Source organism: Petromyzon marinus, chromosome 64 (assembly GCF_048934315.1).
Source record: "Petromyzon marinus isolate PM22_M1 ecotype Great Lakes invasive population chromosome 64, UKy_Petmar_22M1.pri1.0, whole genome shotgun sequence".
Classification (NCBI taxonomy): Eukaryota; Metazoa; Chordata; class Hyperoartia; order Petromyzontiformes; family Petromyzontidae; genus Petromyzon; species Petromyzon marinus.
The window spans coordinates 4278187-4296178 of record NC_133730.1 but is presented as its reverse complement, the minus strand read 5'-3'; the positions used below and the strand labels follow the sequence as shown (position 1 = coordinate 4296178).

At 50.9% G+C, this 17992-nt stretch overlaps 1 protein-coding gene across 6 annotated transcripts in view; it reads right to left on the bottom strand.

The window, feature by feature from the left end:
* Window positions 1-17992, bottom strand: part of LOC116956269 (guanine nucleotide exchange factor DBS-like) — a 154488-nt gene that overhangs the window by 25172 nt on the left and 111324 nt on the right. For all 6 annotated transcript variants that reach the window (XM_032977726.2, XM_032977728.2, XM_032977731.2 and 3 more), the window contains 9 exons: window positions 16359-16550; window positions 15960-16134; window positions 15071-15138; window positions 13819-13907; window positions 12731-12797; window positions 6299-6414; window positions 4572-4641; window positions 1637-1729; window positions 324-416 (listed from right to left, as the gene is read on the bottom strand). In XM_032977726.2, coding sequence (XP_032833617.2) covers window positions 324-416; window positions 1637-1729; window positions 4572-4641; window positions 6299-6414; window positions 12731-12797; window positions 13819-13907; window positions 15071-15138; window positions 15960-16134; window positions 16359-16550 — 963 coding nt within the window. The remainder of the gene's footprint in view (window positions 1-323; window positions 417-1636; window positions 1730-4571; window positions 4642-6298; window positions 6415-12730; window positions 12798-13818; window positions 13908-15070; window positions 15139-15959; window positions 16135-16358; window positions 16551-17992) is intronic.

Sequence of the window (17992 nt, the reverse complement as noted above, 5' to 3'; positions counted from 1 at the left end):
GGGTGGGGGGGTGGGAGAAGCGGCCCCCTCATCCAGCAGTGGATTTACAAAAAGGTTGCTTTGCAGTGGACATCTCGGACACCTGCGCAAACCTGCCGGGCATCCGTGAAAGCGACCGGACGTCTGTGAGAGAGAGAGAGAGAAAGAGAGAGGGGAAAAACAAAAAAATCTTCAGCCTAAAGCAAAGATCTTCCGATCGCGATTTCTGCGCGGCCGCCGCCCTCGTCCTCGTCGTCTGCGATCGGTCGCGGTGGAGGAACGCCGGGAAGTGGGGGAGGGGGGGGGAGGGTCAAGCAACACGGGGGGGGAGGAGAGGGCCGGACCTTAAGTAGCAGCTGGTAGCGGGTGATGCGCTGCACAGGCTTCAGGAGGTACGAATCCAGCGCCAGCTTGTGGCCGAGCTTCTTCTGACATTCCTGCGGCAGACGAACGGCGCGCGCGGTGTTTGGCATGCGCACAGCGACGGAAACAAACAAAAAGGAGGGACCGCTCCCCTCCCTCCCTCCACCTCCACCACCGCCGCTGCCGCCACGATGGACAGCCGGCACAGCAGGTCGGGGGAGGTGGGGGGGGGCGAGTGCCGTATTTTGTGAATCGTTCGGCGCTCCCGGACGGCAAGAAGCCCCCGGAACTCGTGCCCCGCGTCAATAAAGTTGGGACAATTCTGGTCGTACACACGCCACAGACACGCGTGCACACGCGTGCACACGCGCACAGCTACCCGATTATCAGACTCACACACGACCTGTTAATGCAAAATACGGGGGAATGAATTGCGTCCGGTAATCCGCCGAATGTGCGGTCACTTTGGCGAGCTGCAGCCCAGCCATTGCGGGTTCACGGGACGCGCAGACAAAGATTCCCCCGTGAAACCTTTAACAGACTGTCGCGGCAAGTGCTGTTAAGCCGCCTTTGTCTCCCCAATTTTGATGTTTACACAGAGCATGGACGCCTCATTTAAGGCCGAGTCGACCCAGAGGAGGCCCAGGATCGGTCCACACATTCGTCACGGACGTTGGCTGCGGGCGTAGCAGCTGGCGCAGCGCGTAAACCGCGACACCACAGCTTCTCGCACACACACGTGCTCAACGCACACACACACACACGTGCTCAACGCACACACACACACACACACGTGCTCAACGCACACACACACACACACGCGCTCAACGCACACACACACACACGTGCTCAACGCACACACACACACACACACGTGCTCAACGTGCACACACACACACGTGCTCAACGCACACACACACACACGTGCTCAACGCGCGCGCACACACACACACGTGCTCAACGCACACACACACACGTGCTCAACGCGCGCACACACACACACACGTGCTCAACGCGCACACACACACACGTGCTCAACGCGCACACACACACACGTGCTCAACGCACACACACACACACACGTGCTCAACGCGCACACACACACACACGTGCTCAACGCGCACACACACACACACATGCTCAACGCACGCACACACACACACGTGCTCAACGCACACACACACACACACGTGCTCAACGCGCACACACACACACACGCTCAACGCACACACACACACGCGCGCTCAATGCGCACACACACACACACGCGGTCAACGCACACACACACACACACCTGGAAGAACGGCGCATCGGAGATTTGTCTCCACAGCGTCTCGGACTGCGGCTTGTTCTGGCAGTACTTCTCGTAGATGCGGAAATCTTCCTTCTGCTCACGCACGCGGGACGCGGCGGAGAGGGCAACGGATTCTCTCCCGCGCAACCAAAACTTGCGATCGCGTCACACCGTTGTCGATCGCGTCACACCGTTGCCGATCGCGTCACACCGTTGTCGATTGCGTCACACCGTTGTCGATTGCGTCACACCGTTGTCGATCGCGTCACACCGTTGCTGATCGCGTCACACCGTTGTCGATCGCGTCACACCGTTGTCGATCGCGTCACACCGTTGTCGATCGCGTCACACCGTTGTCGATCGCGTCACACCATTGTCGATCGCGTCACACCATTGTCGATCGCGTCACACCATTGTCGATCGCGTCACACCGTTGTCGATCACGTCACACCGTTGCTGCTACGCTCGTGGCGACCACTGTGGCCCTGTAGACGCCAAAGGCTTGGTGACAAGGTTTCAGGCTGATCGTGGGCCAAGTAAAAACGATGCATCGGGCCGATTCTCCGAGATAATAAATAAAAAAAGTAAAAAGCTCACCCCCCTCTCTGCCCCCCCCCCAGCCCCCCTCTCGTACAACACCTGAAATAAGTTAGCAGGATGGAGGGTCGGGAGGCAGGCACCAAGGACTAAGAGGCCATAACCACGGCAAGACTAGACGGGGAGCCGGATCCGGTGGGGTGGAAAGAAAAACAATTGCTCATTGAGGTCGCCTCTCGTGTTTTTATTTTCTTAACGCCAGCCGTGATTTGGTTATACCCCTCACTCCTCTTGTCATCCCTTCCCCCTTATTATTAATATTATTATCACAACAAAAAGTGACCGTATCCCCCTGATCGGTGGGACCCACCTTGTATGGTTTGGGGGCAGTGAGCCTGCTTCCCCTATCTTTCTACACCCCCCTGCTTTTCATAACGGGCTTGGCTTCATGTTGACGGTGTGCGTGGGTGAGTGCATGACCACGTGACGAAATCGGGCCCGTACATTGCCTAAAAAAAAGCCAATATTTTTTTTAAAAGCAAAGCAAAAAGCAGCTCAGTCACCTGGCTATCTGCAAAACGTGCCGATGGCACTGCAGGGTGTTGGACATCGAGCCCCGATTAAAACGACGGCATTTCTTTGAGGCTTAACCGGGGCGTGTGGCGAGAGATAATGTAGTCACTACACCACTGATAATGTAGTTACTACACCACTGGTAATGTAGTCACTACACCACTGATAATGTAGTTACTACACCACTGGTAATGTAGTTACTACACCACTAATAATGTAGTTACTACATCACTGATAATGTAGTTACTACGTCACTGATAATGTAGTCACTATGCCACTGATAATGTAGTCACTACACCACTGATAATGTAGTTACTACACCACTGATAATGTAGTCACTACACCACTGATAATGTAGTTACTACCCCACTGATATTGTAGTTACTACACCACTGATAATGTAGTTACTACACCACAGATAATGTCGTTACTACGCCACTGATAATGTAGTTACTACACCACTGATAATGTAGTTACTACTCCACTGATAATGTAGTTACTATGCCACTGATAATGTAGTTACTACACTACTGATAATGTAGTTACTACACCACTGATAATGTAGTTACTACATCACTGATAATGTAGTTACTACACCACTGATAATGTAGTTACTACGCCACTGATAATGTAGTCACTACGCCACTGATAATGTAGTTACTACGCCACTGATAATGTAGTTACTACGTCACTGATAATGTAGTTACTACACCACTGATATTGTAGTTACTACGCCACTGATAATGTAGTTACTACACCACTGATAATGTAGTCACTACGTCACTGATAATGTAGTTACTACACCACTGATAATGTAGTTACTACGTCATTGATAATGTAGTTACTACGCCACTGATAATGTAGTTATTACGCGAATGATAATGTAGTCACTACACCACTGATAATGTAGTTACTACACCACTGATAATGTAGTCACTACACCACTGATAATGTAGTTACTACGTCGCTGATAATGTAGTCACTACGTCACTGATAATGTAATTACTACACCACTGATAATGTAGTTACTACACCACTGATAATGTAGTTACTACGCCACTGATAATGTAGTTACACCACTGATAATGTAGTCACTACACCACTGATAATGTAGTTACTAGACCACTGATAATGTAGTTACTACGCCACTGATAATGTAGTCACTACACCACTGATAATGTAGTTTACTACACCACTGATAATGTAGTCACTACGCCACTGATAATGTAGTTACTACACCACTGATAATGTAGTCACTACACCACTGCTAATGTAGTTACTACGCCACTGATAATGTAGTCACTACGTCACTGATAATGTAATTACTACACCACTGATAATGTAGTTACTACACCACTGATAACGTAGTTACTACACCACTGATAATGTAGTTACTACGCCACTGATAATGTAGTTACTACACTACTGATAATGTAGTCACTACACCACTGATAATGTAGTTACTACGCCACTGATAATGTAGTTACTACACCACTGATAATATAGTTACTACGTCACTGATAATGTAGTTACTACGTCACTGATAATGTAGTTACTACACCACTGATAATGTAGTTACTACGCCACTGATAATGTAGTCACTACGCCACTAATACTGTAGTCACTACACCACTGATAATGTAGTTACTACACCACTGATAATGTAGTTACTAAACCACTGATAATGTAGTTACTACACTACTGATAATGTAGTCACTACATCACTGATAATGTAGTTACTACACCACTGATAATGTAGTTACTACACCACTGATAATGTAGTTACTACGTCACTGATAATGTAGTTACTACGCCACCACCTTACCCGCTTCAGGTAGCAACTCCCAACCTCTTCCGGCCGCTCCGTGTAATCCTCCAGCTCCTTGAGAAAGACACTGCAACAGCAGCAGCGCGGAGCTCCGTTAGTAAGCACCTCCTCGCGGAACGCGTCCACTAAGCTTGATTACATTGTGGGACCTCCTTTGCCAGTATCAACATATAAGAATAGATCCATAATGAAGGGTTTTTTTGGGTCAGATCGCGTAAATATGTAAATGTGTCGTTAAAACCGCCACCACCGGACACAGCCAACTAGTAAGGTTTGTCGCGTAAACAGAACGAGGTCAATTCGTTACTAGTACAGCACTAGTGTATAGTATAGTGTACAGTGTAGTAGTGTATAGTATAGTGCAGGGGTCGGAAACCTTTTTGGCTGAGAGAGCCATGAAAGCCACATATTTTAAAATAAATTTCCGTGAGAGCCATATACTATTTTTTAACACTGAATACAACTAAAGAAATGTCAGCTAAGATTTATTTGCGAGCCAGATGCAGTCATCAAAAGAGCCACATCTGGCTCACGAGCCATAGGTTGCCGACCCCTGGTATAGTGTATAGTATAGTAGTATATAGTGTAGTTTATAGTGTAGTAGTGTAGTGTGTAGTATACTAGTACAGCACACCGGTTGTGTGTTTGAGAGCCAAGCCACAACATTTACAAACTGAGTACGACGTTTCGCCAGTTATTACAACCCAGCTTCATCAGGCGACAGCCAGATTTGTGGAGAAGTCCTCCTCTTTCGTTCCTTATATAGAGGCGTAGATGTGGTGACCACACATTTACACATTTACGCGATCTAACCCAAAACCTCTATTGTGGATGATATTGGTCGCGAAAACATACGTGTTAAATAAAAGAATAGGTTTTACGCTTTCTGGCAATAAAACGGTTAAGACGTCAAAACACCAAACAGAAACCTTTCGCAAAGAATCATATCTGCATTAACCACGCATACTTGTGGTGAGCATGCAAACAAAAAATCATGCTCTGGTCATAAACGCCAGAAAGGGTAAAACCTATTTTTATAAACTTGATGAGAAAACCCAGCTCTCTCTCTTCCGTGCATCGGAAACCTCCCAGTATGCATGTGAACGTTGGCAATCGGTTGGAACCGTTGGACCAACGTTGGGCCAACGTTGGTTGAACGTTGGACCAACATTGGCAATCGGTTGGAACCCTTGGGCGAACATTGGGCCAACGTTGGCAATCGGTTGGAACCGTTGGGCCAACGTTGGGCCAACGTTGGCAATCGGTTAGAACCGTTAGACCCAACGTTTGATGTTCTCTGGGTCAGCGCAAATGCAAGGGGGGTTGAGATGTGTATCTATCATCAGCTCTTACCGTCTTATTCCTTGTCACCAACTCGTATAACCATTGCATAAACTCTTACGAGGCAACAACCAAATTGCAGAGGGTACATTGTTTTGTTACAAAACACCAAACGTCTTGTATTTCATACATTTCAACTGTTGGCCGTACGTGCAAACTGCATTGTATGTTAAGCGCTCCGGGGCACCTTTATTTATAAGCGGAGGTGTAACTATACTGATTTTAGGACAAGTCAACCGAGGGGAGGCCCAAGCCAGGTTCATATAGGAACTGCCACAGGTACCGTGCATCCCGGCCATGGCTGTGGATCATTTGCAGCGGGGCAAAGAAGGCAAGCATGAAAAAGCGTTCATCCAGCAGTGGACGGAGAATGGCTCCACCACCTGCTGTGGAAGTGGTAGATGTCGGCCATGTTGCCGAACAGCACGTCCTTCTTCTCCCTGGCGCCGGCGGGGACGGGCGCCGCCATCTCCTCCGTCTCCATGGCGTCCGCGTAGCCCTGGACCACCCCCACCCGGCACAAACAGGAAGTGACATCGTCACTCTCATCTCCGTCCAAAACTTTCTGCTAGGCTTGGTGACAATCATTTTTTATAGATTTTTTTTTTGTATTTCAATAGGAGCCCGGTGCGGAGCATGAAATGCGACGCGAGGAGGGGGTGGGCTACAGAAAAATTCTTCCCCCCCACACCTCCGATTAGCACGGTTGGCCACGTACATGGCAAAATAAGTTCAACATACATACAGACTCACACAGAGACCCAGAGACTCACACAGAGACCCATAGGCTCCCACAAAGACCCATAGACTCATACAAAGACCCATAGATGCACACAAAGACCCATAGATTCACACAGAGACCCATAGACTCACATAGAGACTATAGACTCACACAGGGTCCCATAGACTCACGCAGAGTCCCATAGACTCACACAGAGATCCAAAGACTCACGCAGAGACCCATAGACTCACAGAGACCCATAAAATCACACAGAGACCCATAGACTCACAGAGACCCATAGAATCACACAGAGACCCATAGACTCACACAGAGACCCATAGACTCACAGAGACCCATAGACTCACACAGAGACCCACAGACTCACACAGAGACCCATAGACTCACACAGAGACCCACAGACTCACACAGAGACCCACAGACTCACACAGAGACCCACAGACTCAGAGACCCACAGACTCACACAGAGACCCATAGACTCACAGAGACCCATAGAATCACACAGAGACCGATAGACTCACAGAGACCCATAGACTCACACAGAGACCCACAGACTCACACAGAGACCCATAGAATCACACAGAGACCCATAGACTCACACAGAGACCCATAGACTCACACAGAGACCCATAGACTCACACAGACCCATAGACTCACAGAGACCCATAGACTCACACAGAGACCCATAGACTCACACAGAGACCCATAGACTCACACAGAGACCCATAGACTCACACAGAGACCCATAGACTCACACAGAGACCCACAGACTCACACAGAGACCCACAGACTCACACAGAGACCCACAGACTCACACAGAGACCCATAGACTCACACAGAGACCCATAGACTCACATAGAGACCCATAGACTCACACAGAGACCCATAGACTCACACAGAGACCCATAGACTCACATAGAGACCCACAGACTCACACAGAGACCCATAGACTCACACAGAGACCCATAGACTCACACAGAGACCCATAGACTCACACAGAGACCCATAGACTCACACAGAGACCCATAGACTCACACAGAGACCCATAGACTCACACAGAGACCCATAGACTCACACAGAGACCCATAGACTCACACAGAGACCCATAGACTCACACGGAGACCCATAGACTCACACAGAGACCCATAGACTCACACAGAGACCCATAGACTCACACAGAGACCCATAGACTCACACAGAGACCCATAGACTCACACAGAGACCCATAGACACTCACACAGAGACCCATAGACACTCACACAGAGACCCACAGACTCACACAGAGACCCACAGACTCACACAGAGACCCATAGACTCACACAGAGACCCATAGACTCACACAGAGACCCATTGACACTCACACAGAGACCCATAGACACTCACGCAGAGACCCATAGACTCACACAGAGACCCACAGACTCACACAGAGACCCATAGACTCACACAGAGACCCATAGACTCACACAGAGACCCATAGACTCACATAGAGACCCACAGACTCACACAGAGACCCATAGACTCACACAGAGACCCATAGACTCACACAGAGACCCATAGACTCACACAGAGACCCATAGACTCACACAGAGACCCATAGACTCACACAGAGACCCATAGACTCACACAGAGACCCATAGACTCACACGGAGACCCATAGACTCACACAGAGACCCATAGACTCACACAGAGACCCATAGACTCACACAGAGACCCATAGACTCACACAGAGACCCATAGACTCACACAGAGACCCATAGACACTCACACAGAGACCCATAGACACTCACACAGAGACCCACAGACTCACACAGAGACCCACAGACTCACACAGAGACCCATAGACTCACACAGAGACCCATAGACTCACACAGAGACCCATAGACACTCACACAGAGACCCATAGACACTCACGCAGAGACCCATAGACTCACACAGAGACCCACAGACTCACACAGAGACCCATAGACTCACACAGAGACCCATAGACTCACACAGAGACCCCATAGACTCACATAGAGACCCACAGACTCACACAGAGACCCATAGACTCACACAGAGACCCATAGACTCACACAGAGACCCATAGACTCACACAGAGACCCATAGACTCACACAGAGACCCATAGACTCACACAGAGACCCATAGACACTCACACAGAGACCCATAGACACTCACGCAGAGACCCATAGACTCACACAGAGACCCACAGACTCACACAGAGACCCATAGACTCACACAGAGACCCATAGACTCACACAGAGACCCATAGACTCACATAGAGACCCATAGACACTCACAGAGACCCATAGACTCACAGAGACCCATAGACTCACAGAGACCCATAAACTCACACAGAGACCCATAGACTCACACAGAGACCCATAGACTCACATAGAGACCCACAGACTCACATAGAGACCCATAGACTCACACAGAGACCCATAGACTCACAGAGAGACCCATAGACTCACACAGAGACCCATAGACTCACACAGAGACCCATAGACTCACATAGAGACCCATAGACTCACACAGAGACCCATAGACTCACATAGAGACCCATAGACACTCACACAGAGACCCATAGACTCACACAGAGACCCATAGACTCACATAGAGACCCATAGACTCACACAGAGACCCATAGACTCACATAGAGACCCATAGACTCACATAGAGACCCACAGACTCACACAGAGACCCATAGACTCACATAGAGACCCATAGACTCACATAGAGACCCACAGACTCACACAGAGACCCATAGACTCACACAGAGACCCACAGACACTCACATAGAGACCCATAGACTCACACAGAGACCCATAGACTCACACAGAGACCCATAGACTCACACAGAGACCCATAGACTCACACAGAGACCCATAGACTCACATAGAGACCCATAGACTCACACAGAGACCCATAGACTCACACAGAGACCCATAGACTCACATAGAGACCCACAGACACACAGAGACCCACAGACACACAGAGACCCACAGACACACAGAGACCCATAGACTCACACAGAGACCCATAGACTCACATAGAGACCCATAGACTCACACACAGACCCATAGACTCACATAGAGACCCATAGACTCACATAGAGACCCATAGACTCACATAGAGACCCATAGACTCACACAGAGACCCACAGACTCACACAGAGACCCATAGACTCACACAGAGACCCATAGACTCACATAGAGACCCATAGACTCACATAGAGACCCATAGACTCACACAGAGACCCATAGACTCACATAGAGACCCATAGACTCACATAGAGACCCATAGACTCACACAGAGACCCATAGACTCACATAGAGACCCACAGACACACAGAGACCCACAGACACACAGAGACCCACAGACACACAGAGACCCATAGACTCACACAGAGACCCATAGACTCACATAGAGACCCACAGACACACAGAGACCCACAGACACACAGAGACCCATAGACTCACACAGAGACCCATAGACTCACATAGAGACCCATAGCCTCACACAGAGACCCATAGACTCACATAGAGACCCATAGACTCACACAGAGACCCATAGACTCACATAGAGACCCATAGACTCACATAGAGACCCATAGACTCACACAGAGACCCATAGACTCACACAGAGACCCATAGACTCACATAGAGACCCATAGACTCACATAGAGACCCATAGACTCACACAGAGACCCATAGACTCACATAGAGACCCATAGACTCACATAGAGACCCATAGACTCACACAGAGACCCATAGACTCACACAGAGACCCATAGACTCACACAGAGACCCATAGACTCACATAGAGACCCATAGACTCACATAGAGACCCATAGACTCACACAGAGACCCATAGACTCACACAGAGACCCATAGACTCACACAGAGACCCATAGACTCACATAGAGACCCATAGACTCACATAGAGACCCATAGACTCACATAGAGACCCATAGACTCACACAGAGACCCATAGACTCACATAGAGACCCATAGACTCACACAGAGACCCATAGACTCACACAGAGACCCATAGACTCACATAGAGACCCATAGACTCACACAGAGACCCATAGACTCACACAGAGACCCATAGACTCACACAGAGACCCATAGACTCACATAGAGACCCATAGACTCACATAGAGACCCATAGACTCACACAGAGACCCATAGACTCACACAGAGACCCATAGACTCACACAGAGACCCATAGACTCACATAGAGACCCATAGACTCACATAGAGACCCATAGACTCACATAGAGACCCATAGACTCACACAGAGACCCATAGACTCACATAGAGACCCATAGACTCACACAGAGACCCATAGACTCACACAGAGACCCATAGACTCACATAGAGACCCATAGACTCACACAGAGACCCATAGACTCACATAGAGACCCATAGACTCACACAGAGACCCATAGACTCACATAGAGACCCATAGTTTGTTGTCTTTCCCCCGCGCCTCTGATTACGGTTGGCCATGTACATAAATCCGTGGACCTCAGTCCCAAACACTACACATCTGGGTGTAAAGCAAGGCGGGGGGGGGGGAGGAAGTAATAATAAAATGTTAATTTATAAAGCCCCTTAAACAATCGTTCTCAGGGCGCTTTGCATGGAAACGCGGAAAACATTTAACATCAACCAAGTAAAGACATAGAGAGAAAGACGTTTGAAAATAACTAAAGCCATTTTAAACAGTGGGCTGGCCGCCCCGGCTTGCCAACAATCCTCAAACGACGAACAAAACTGCGCGTGCGCATGGAGTGCGGAGTGCTCTCCGACATGGGTCTTTGTAGGTGACAACAAGTTGCGGTACGGAAGCCGGTGGGTAGCTGCCAGGACAAAATACATATCGTCAGCGACGCCACAATCCTCCAAGCAGGATCTGACCTACCGAGGAAGATCCTGGTCCTCCTCGAGTCGGAATCCGGACGCTCCGTGGAAGATGTGGGAAACTTTCCCCACGCATGGAAAATCTAACGAGAGTCCAGCTCGTGGCGGTGGTGGTGGTGCGACATCTCAAGACGGTGAACGACCGCTCCAATCGAATCATTTAAAGGGGGGGGGGGGCGATCCGAAACAAATCCACGCGGCTGCTCCCCTGAAGCAGTCGGAACGCGAATATCGAACCTTGACATCGATTTGCAATCCCCACAAATGCCGTACAAAGGAAGAAGGGGAAAACATGCATTTGCACATTTCCAAACCGTTATTTGTGTTCTCGTTTGAGCCCCTATTTTTGTTTTTGGCCAACGCTTTGATTCGCGTGGCACGGTTTTTCAAGAGGTCCAGTCCTTAACAGCAACACGCAGAAATATTTACTAAAGCCGTGTTCACATTGGATAACGGTTATAGGCGTCATCAGTGACTGCCACCCAAGACACTCCCCTGCCCTTTACCAACGGACGGACGGACCAAACGCATAAATAAACACCTTGCTTGGAAAGCATTAAAAATACTTGAAAGTTGCAGTCAAGCTTGTCGTCATGGCCCCCTGTTGATGCCCCCCCCCCTCCTCCCCCGCCATCAACGATGTCGCTCGTGCAATGGCGGCAAAGCTTGAGGGCTGCCCCTCGAAAGCCCCCCGGTTGGTGCAAGCTCATCGATCGACGCGAGGGGACGTTCGTCCCTGTGGTCACTGTTACGTTGCAATTATGGCTGGATTTTTTGGTGATTTCGAAAACGTTTTTTTTGGTTTGGACGTGTTTGTTTTGTTGTAGTACGGAGTTAGACTGATGGCCTTAATCTAGGTTTTCTTGTGGTTGTTGTTTGACTTGCATCCCACTGGGATTTTTTGCACACAGCGTTGGTGTACGGTGCTTTTTTCAGGAATATTTTGCTGGGTTTTTTTCATGGATTTTCTGTTTGCACAGTCACACATAGCCACTTTAAGATGTTTTCCTTGTTCGTGTTTTAAGTTTTTGTGTTTGTTGTGGTTGCACCCGATTCAAGAGCCGAATGGCTCACAGGGCTACACCAAAATAAATGGAACTGGAACTGAACTGAAACTGCTCCAGAGACAACGCTTGCACCGCCTCACCTCCAGTATTGTCTGCAGCTCCTCCACGTAGACCCTCTCCGTCTCCAGGAGCTCCGTCATGATGTGACTGCGGCAAGCACAACAAAGAAGAGGGCAGCTTTGACCGCGGAACAAACTCGACGTTGGCTGAAACACAGACAGCCTAGCATCATGACACACGGGGTGGTGGGCTAGGATTATGAAACTAAACTAGTCTTTTTTTTTTACCCATATGGAACACCACCACGGGAAACGGGAGTAGAGTCGGGGATGCGATGCGTGGGCGAAACTAAAAAGTATCAGGAAAGAGAAGGGAGCAGTCGACAGAATGCGAGACAAGAGGGTTAAGGATGGGAAAATTGATGACCATTACTATATTTGTTTTAGCAGGTAAAGGCCCACTGAGCTACCTAGACTCCGGCCATCACAAATGACAGCTCAACGAAGTGGCTCGTCATCATCGTGTGGAAATTTATGGCGGCAGGCAAATGCTCTAAACGCGTGGTGACGTCGATCCCAAACGTGCAGGGAAAAACCGGAGGACCCGGACGAAAAATCCACACAGTCGTCCTTTCTCCCGCACCTCCGATGAGCAACACACGAACATTTAATTAGTGTAGATAATTAACATGAGGGGGGGGGGGGGTGGGTATAGCCGGCACCACGCACGGACTAACTTTGTCTCCCGAGTGGCGATGTCTACACAACGCACCAGGCACTCATTTGAGGCCGAGTCGACCTAGAAGAGGCCCAGAACCGCTTCAGATAATCATCACCGGTGTTGGTGGCCGTGAGCAGGAATAGAACTCGGGTCGGACGAGTTCGTAGCGCAGCGTAGCGCTAACCGCTCCACGGATGCACACACACACACGCACAAAACACACGTGCACACACACACACAAAACACACGTGCACACACACACAAAACACACGTGCACACACACACACAAAACACACGTGCACACACACACAAAACACACGTGCACACACACACACAAAACACGTGCACACACACACACAAAACACGTGCACACACACACAAAACACATGCGCACACAAAACACACGTGCACACGCAAGGGTGGCGCTGACGCGAGGTGTGAGCCACACCTCCTGTGGAGCGTCAGGTTTTCCTCGTTCTCCATGGGGACGGACGGCAGGCAGACACCTCCCTGGCTGTTCTCGTACACGACTTCGATCTGCAAACACATCGCTCCACTGCATTGAAAGGGCTGCGAGACGCCAAGGCAACGTTACGGCTACCGCCGTCGCCGGCAATGCGCTAACTCTGAGCGACTACGGCAGAGTGAACAAGTTGCAAGTGAAAACAGGGTTTGTTGAAAAGTGAGTGTTTGAGGATAGGTTTCCCCCCCCCCCCCTTGTTTCTGGCAACAAAACAGCTGTGTTAAGTTGTTAAAACACCAAATTGAAACCTTTTCCAAGGAATCATGTTACAGCATTAATCACAATACTTGTGGTCAGAATGCAAACAAAAAACACACTCTGATAATATATGCATTGTCTTTAAAACTGATTGGTCCACACCAGAGACAGCTTTCTATGGGAAAAGGGGAAAAAAACCTATTCTCATATTTTGGTACTGGCAAAGGAGGTCCCATGATGTAGATGCTCACCCCGAGCTCTCATTACTCCGATAGTGGCATTGTCTTTGTGCTGTGTACGCCTTTTGGCGTCTTCTGGCCTAACACCGTTTGAGACGAGGCTCAAAAGAAAGCTGTCTCTGGGATAAGACGCGCAACGCCAAATATACAGCAGCAGGCGTCAGGGTCGGGTTCAAACCCACGACCTCCTGCATACCAGGCGAGGTAGTTAACATCTCCTAGTCATCCATAATACAGGTTTTTTTTTTTGGTTAGATCACGTAAATATAAATGTGTCGTTAAACCCTCCACCACCTGACACAGCCAACTAGTAAGGGTTGTCACGTAAACAGAACGTGGCCAATTCGTCACTAGCACAGCACCAGTGTAAAGTGTAGTGTATAGTGTAGTGTATAGTGTAGTGTATAGTGTAGTGTATAGTGTAGTGTATAGTGTAGTGTATAGTGTAGTGTCTAGTGTAGTGTACTAGTACAGCACACCGGTGTGTTGGAGAGCCAAGCCACAACATTTACAATCCGAGTACGACGTTTCGCCAGTAATCACTACCAGCTTCATCAGGCGACAGCCAGATTTGTGGAGAGGTCCACCTCTTTCCTTCCTCAAATAGAGGCGTAGATGCGATGTGACAACGCCCGTTAGCTCTTCTCGCGCGAAGTGGCGGGGGTGGTGGAGGGGGGGGGATCACTAGGCACCGCGCTGCACCTGCACAGCGAGGGTCTTCGGGGCGCGTGAATGAATACCTTGGGTGCCGACTTCTGCTTGACGTGCCTCCTCCGCGGGGTGCTGGGTTCACCGCCAAGGCCGGGCACTGTGAATGCAACGCCCCTCGTTATTATAATCGATGGAGCGGTGGTGCAGCGATGGATGCAGCGGTGGTGCAGCGGTTTATGCAGCGGCGGTGCAGCAGTTGTGCAGCGGTGGAGCAGTGGTGGATGCAGTGGTGGTGCTGGTGATGCTGCTGGTGGTGCTGCTGCTGGTGCTGCTGGTGATGCTGCTGCTGGTGGTGTTACTGGTGGTGCTGCTGGTGATGCTGCTGGTGGTGCTACTGGTGCTGCTGCTGGTGGTGTCACTGTTGGTGCTGCTGGTGGTGCTGCTGGTGGTGCTGCAGCTGGTGCTGCTGCTGGTGCTGCTGGTGATGCTGCTGGTGGTGCTGCTGGTGGTGCTGCTGGTGGTGTTACTGGTGGTGCTGCTGGCGGTGCTACTGGTGGTGCTACTGGTGGTGCTACTGGTGGTGCTACTGTTGGTGCTACTGGTGGTGCTGCTGGCGGTGCTGCTGGTGATGCTGCTGCTGGTGGTGTTACTGGTGGTGCTGCTGGTGATGCTGCTGATGGTGCTACTGGTGCTGCTGCTGGTGGTGTTACTGTTGGTGCTGCTGGTGGTGCTGCTGGTGGTGCTGCAGCTGGTGCTGCTGCTGGTGCTGCTGGTGGTGCTGCTGGTGGTGCTGCTGGTGGTGCTGCTGGTGGTGTTACTGGTGGTGCTGCTGGCGGTGCTACTGGTGGTGCTACTGGCGGTGCTACTGTTGGTGCTACTGGTGGTGCTACTGGTGGTGCTACTGGTGGTGCTACTGTTGGTGCTACTGGCGGTGCAACTGGTGGTGCTACTGTTGGTGCTACTGGCGGTGGTGCTCACCTGGGGAGCCGTTGGTCGCGGGCTGGGCGGGCGGCTCGGGCACCGCCTCGGGCTGCGGGGCCACCGGCTGCACGGGGCGGGCGTGCCGGGCCGTCAGCTTGCACAGGCTCATCCGCCGCTCCTCCATCATCGCGCCCATTTTCTCCAGCTTCGCGAACACTCTCTGCACGCACAGCTGCGCACGAGCACGCGGACAACCGACCGCGGCGTCAACCGTCGACTCTAAAGCCGCCGAAACGTCACGTGTCCGGGACGGGGGAACGTGCGGTGTCCCGTGAAATCAGTTGTTGCTCACCAATTTTCGAGGTGGGTGGGGGGGTGGGGGGAGTGGAGGGAGTGGGGGGGGGTGGGTGGGGTCACACGAGAAAGAGAGAGAGAGCGACGGCGAGCGTCACTCGCCTCCATGTCGGGCGCGAGGATGGACTCGAACTCCTCGTGGAAGCTCTTGGAGTAGTGGACCTGGTGCTCCTCGCAGTTCTCCATGAAGGCCTCGATCTCCCGCAGCGACACCTCGGCACCCTCCTGCGACTGGAACTTGGCGACGGGCTGGCAGGCCAGCAGGTACATGCCGTCCTCGTACCATTGCAGTGCCTGGGAAGTACGCGGGAGGTGGCAAGGGGGGGGGGGGGTGGGGGTAGATGCGTCAGCGACAGCCGGTGGTGACGATTAGGACGGCGGATTTGTGTCAACGGGCGCTTGGAAGCGACGGAATCTCAAAAGCGGCATCGCATCGCATCTGAAGCATTGGTGACGGTGGCGACGGTGATGTCCGTGCTGGTGATGACAGCAACGTCTCAGATTCATGTCATTTACTGTTGGGTTTAGGCCACGTGATGGTCTGTATGTCTGTTTCCACGTGATGGTCTGTATGTCTGTGGCCACGTGGTGGCTAGGGTCTGCGTGGTTTTTTAACACTGCCGATGCCTCCGCGTGCGTGTGTGTGTGGGGAGCGGTGGCGTGGCGATTAGCGCTGCGTGGCGCCACGATCCCGGTAACCCGAGTTCGATTCCCGCTCACGGCCAACGCCGGTGACGATTATCTGAACCGGTCCTGGGCCTCCCAGGGGTCGACTAAACCTTAAACAAGTACTCGGTGCGGTGTGTACACATCGTCACTGGGGAGACAAAGGTGGCCGGGCGTGGTGCTGGCCACCCACTCCCACGTGTGCAGCACTTGCCCCAACAGCGGGTTAGGGGCTATACAGGGGATCTTTGTATTTGACTTGTATGTTGAACCACTTTCGTACCGTACGTAGCCAACCGTGCTAATCGGAGGTATGGGCGGGAAGGTCAACAAACCAAACACAAAAAGCAGTTCTAATAAAATGAGTTTTCAAGATCAAATCTGTACCGTTAAGACCCTCCACCACCCGACGCAGCCAATCGAATTACATTTGGTCAGCTCGTTACATTATTACTGACCACGTGCCCAGCACTGTCTGTGCTGCTACTGATGGTGATGGCGATGTTCGCGCTGCTCGTGATCGTGATGTTCACGATGCTGGTGATGGTGATGTTCACGCTGCTGGTGATAGTGACGCTTCTCTTGTACAAGAACCACACGTGATTTAATCGCCTATTCGCGCCGCGCAGTCTCAATCGGCGGGTTTCCATGAAGCGGTCGAAAATTAAACTCAACTAATTTTTATTAATTACCCAGGAGGCAAGCCAATCTATCGATCCCTCGGCCGGGAGAGCTCGTGGGTCGGTGAAGGCCACAACACAGCAGGTTGCCTTCTGCTGCTGCTGTTGCTGCTGCTGTGGGGATCCGTGATGGACAGCAGAGGGCAGTGCAGCAGAGCCCAAAACCCATGGCCGTACTCTGCTGGAGAGGCTTACCTCGTTATTCGCGAGGGAAACGCTGTACTCCGTAATTCAAAATCGCTATCCGCGAATTGGCGGCCGACCAAGCGACAGAGCGAGCGACGGAATGAGCGACGGAACGAGCAGAGGAACGAGCAGAGGAACGAACAGAGGAACGAACAGAGGAACGAGCGACAAAACGAGCAGAGGAACGAGCGACGGAACGAGCGA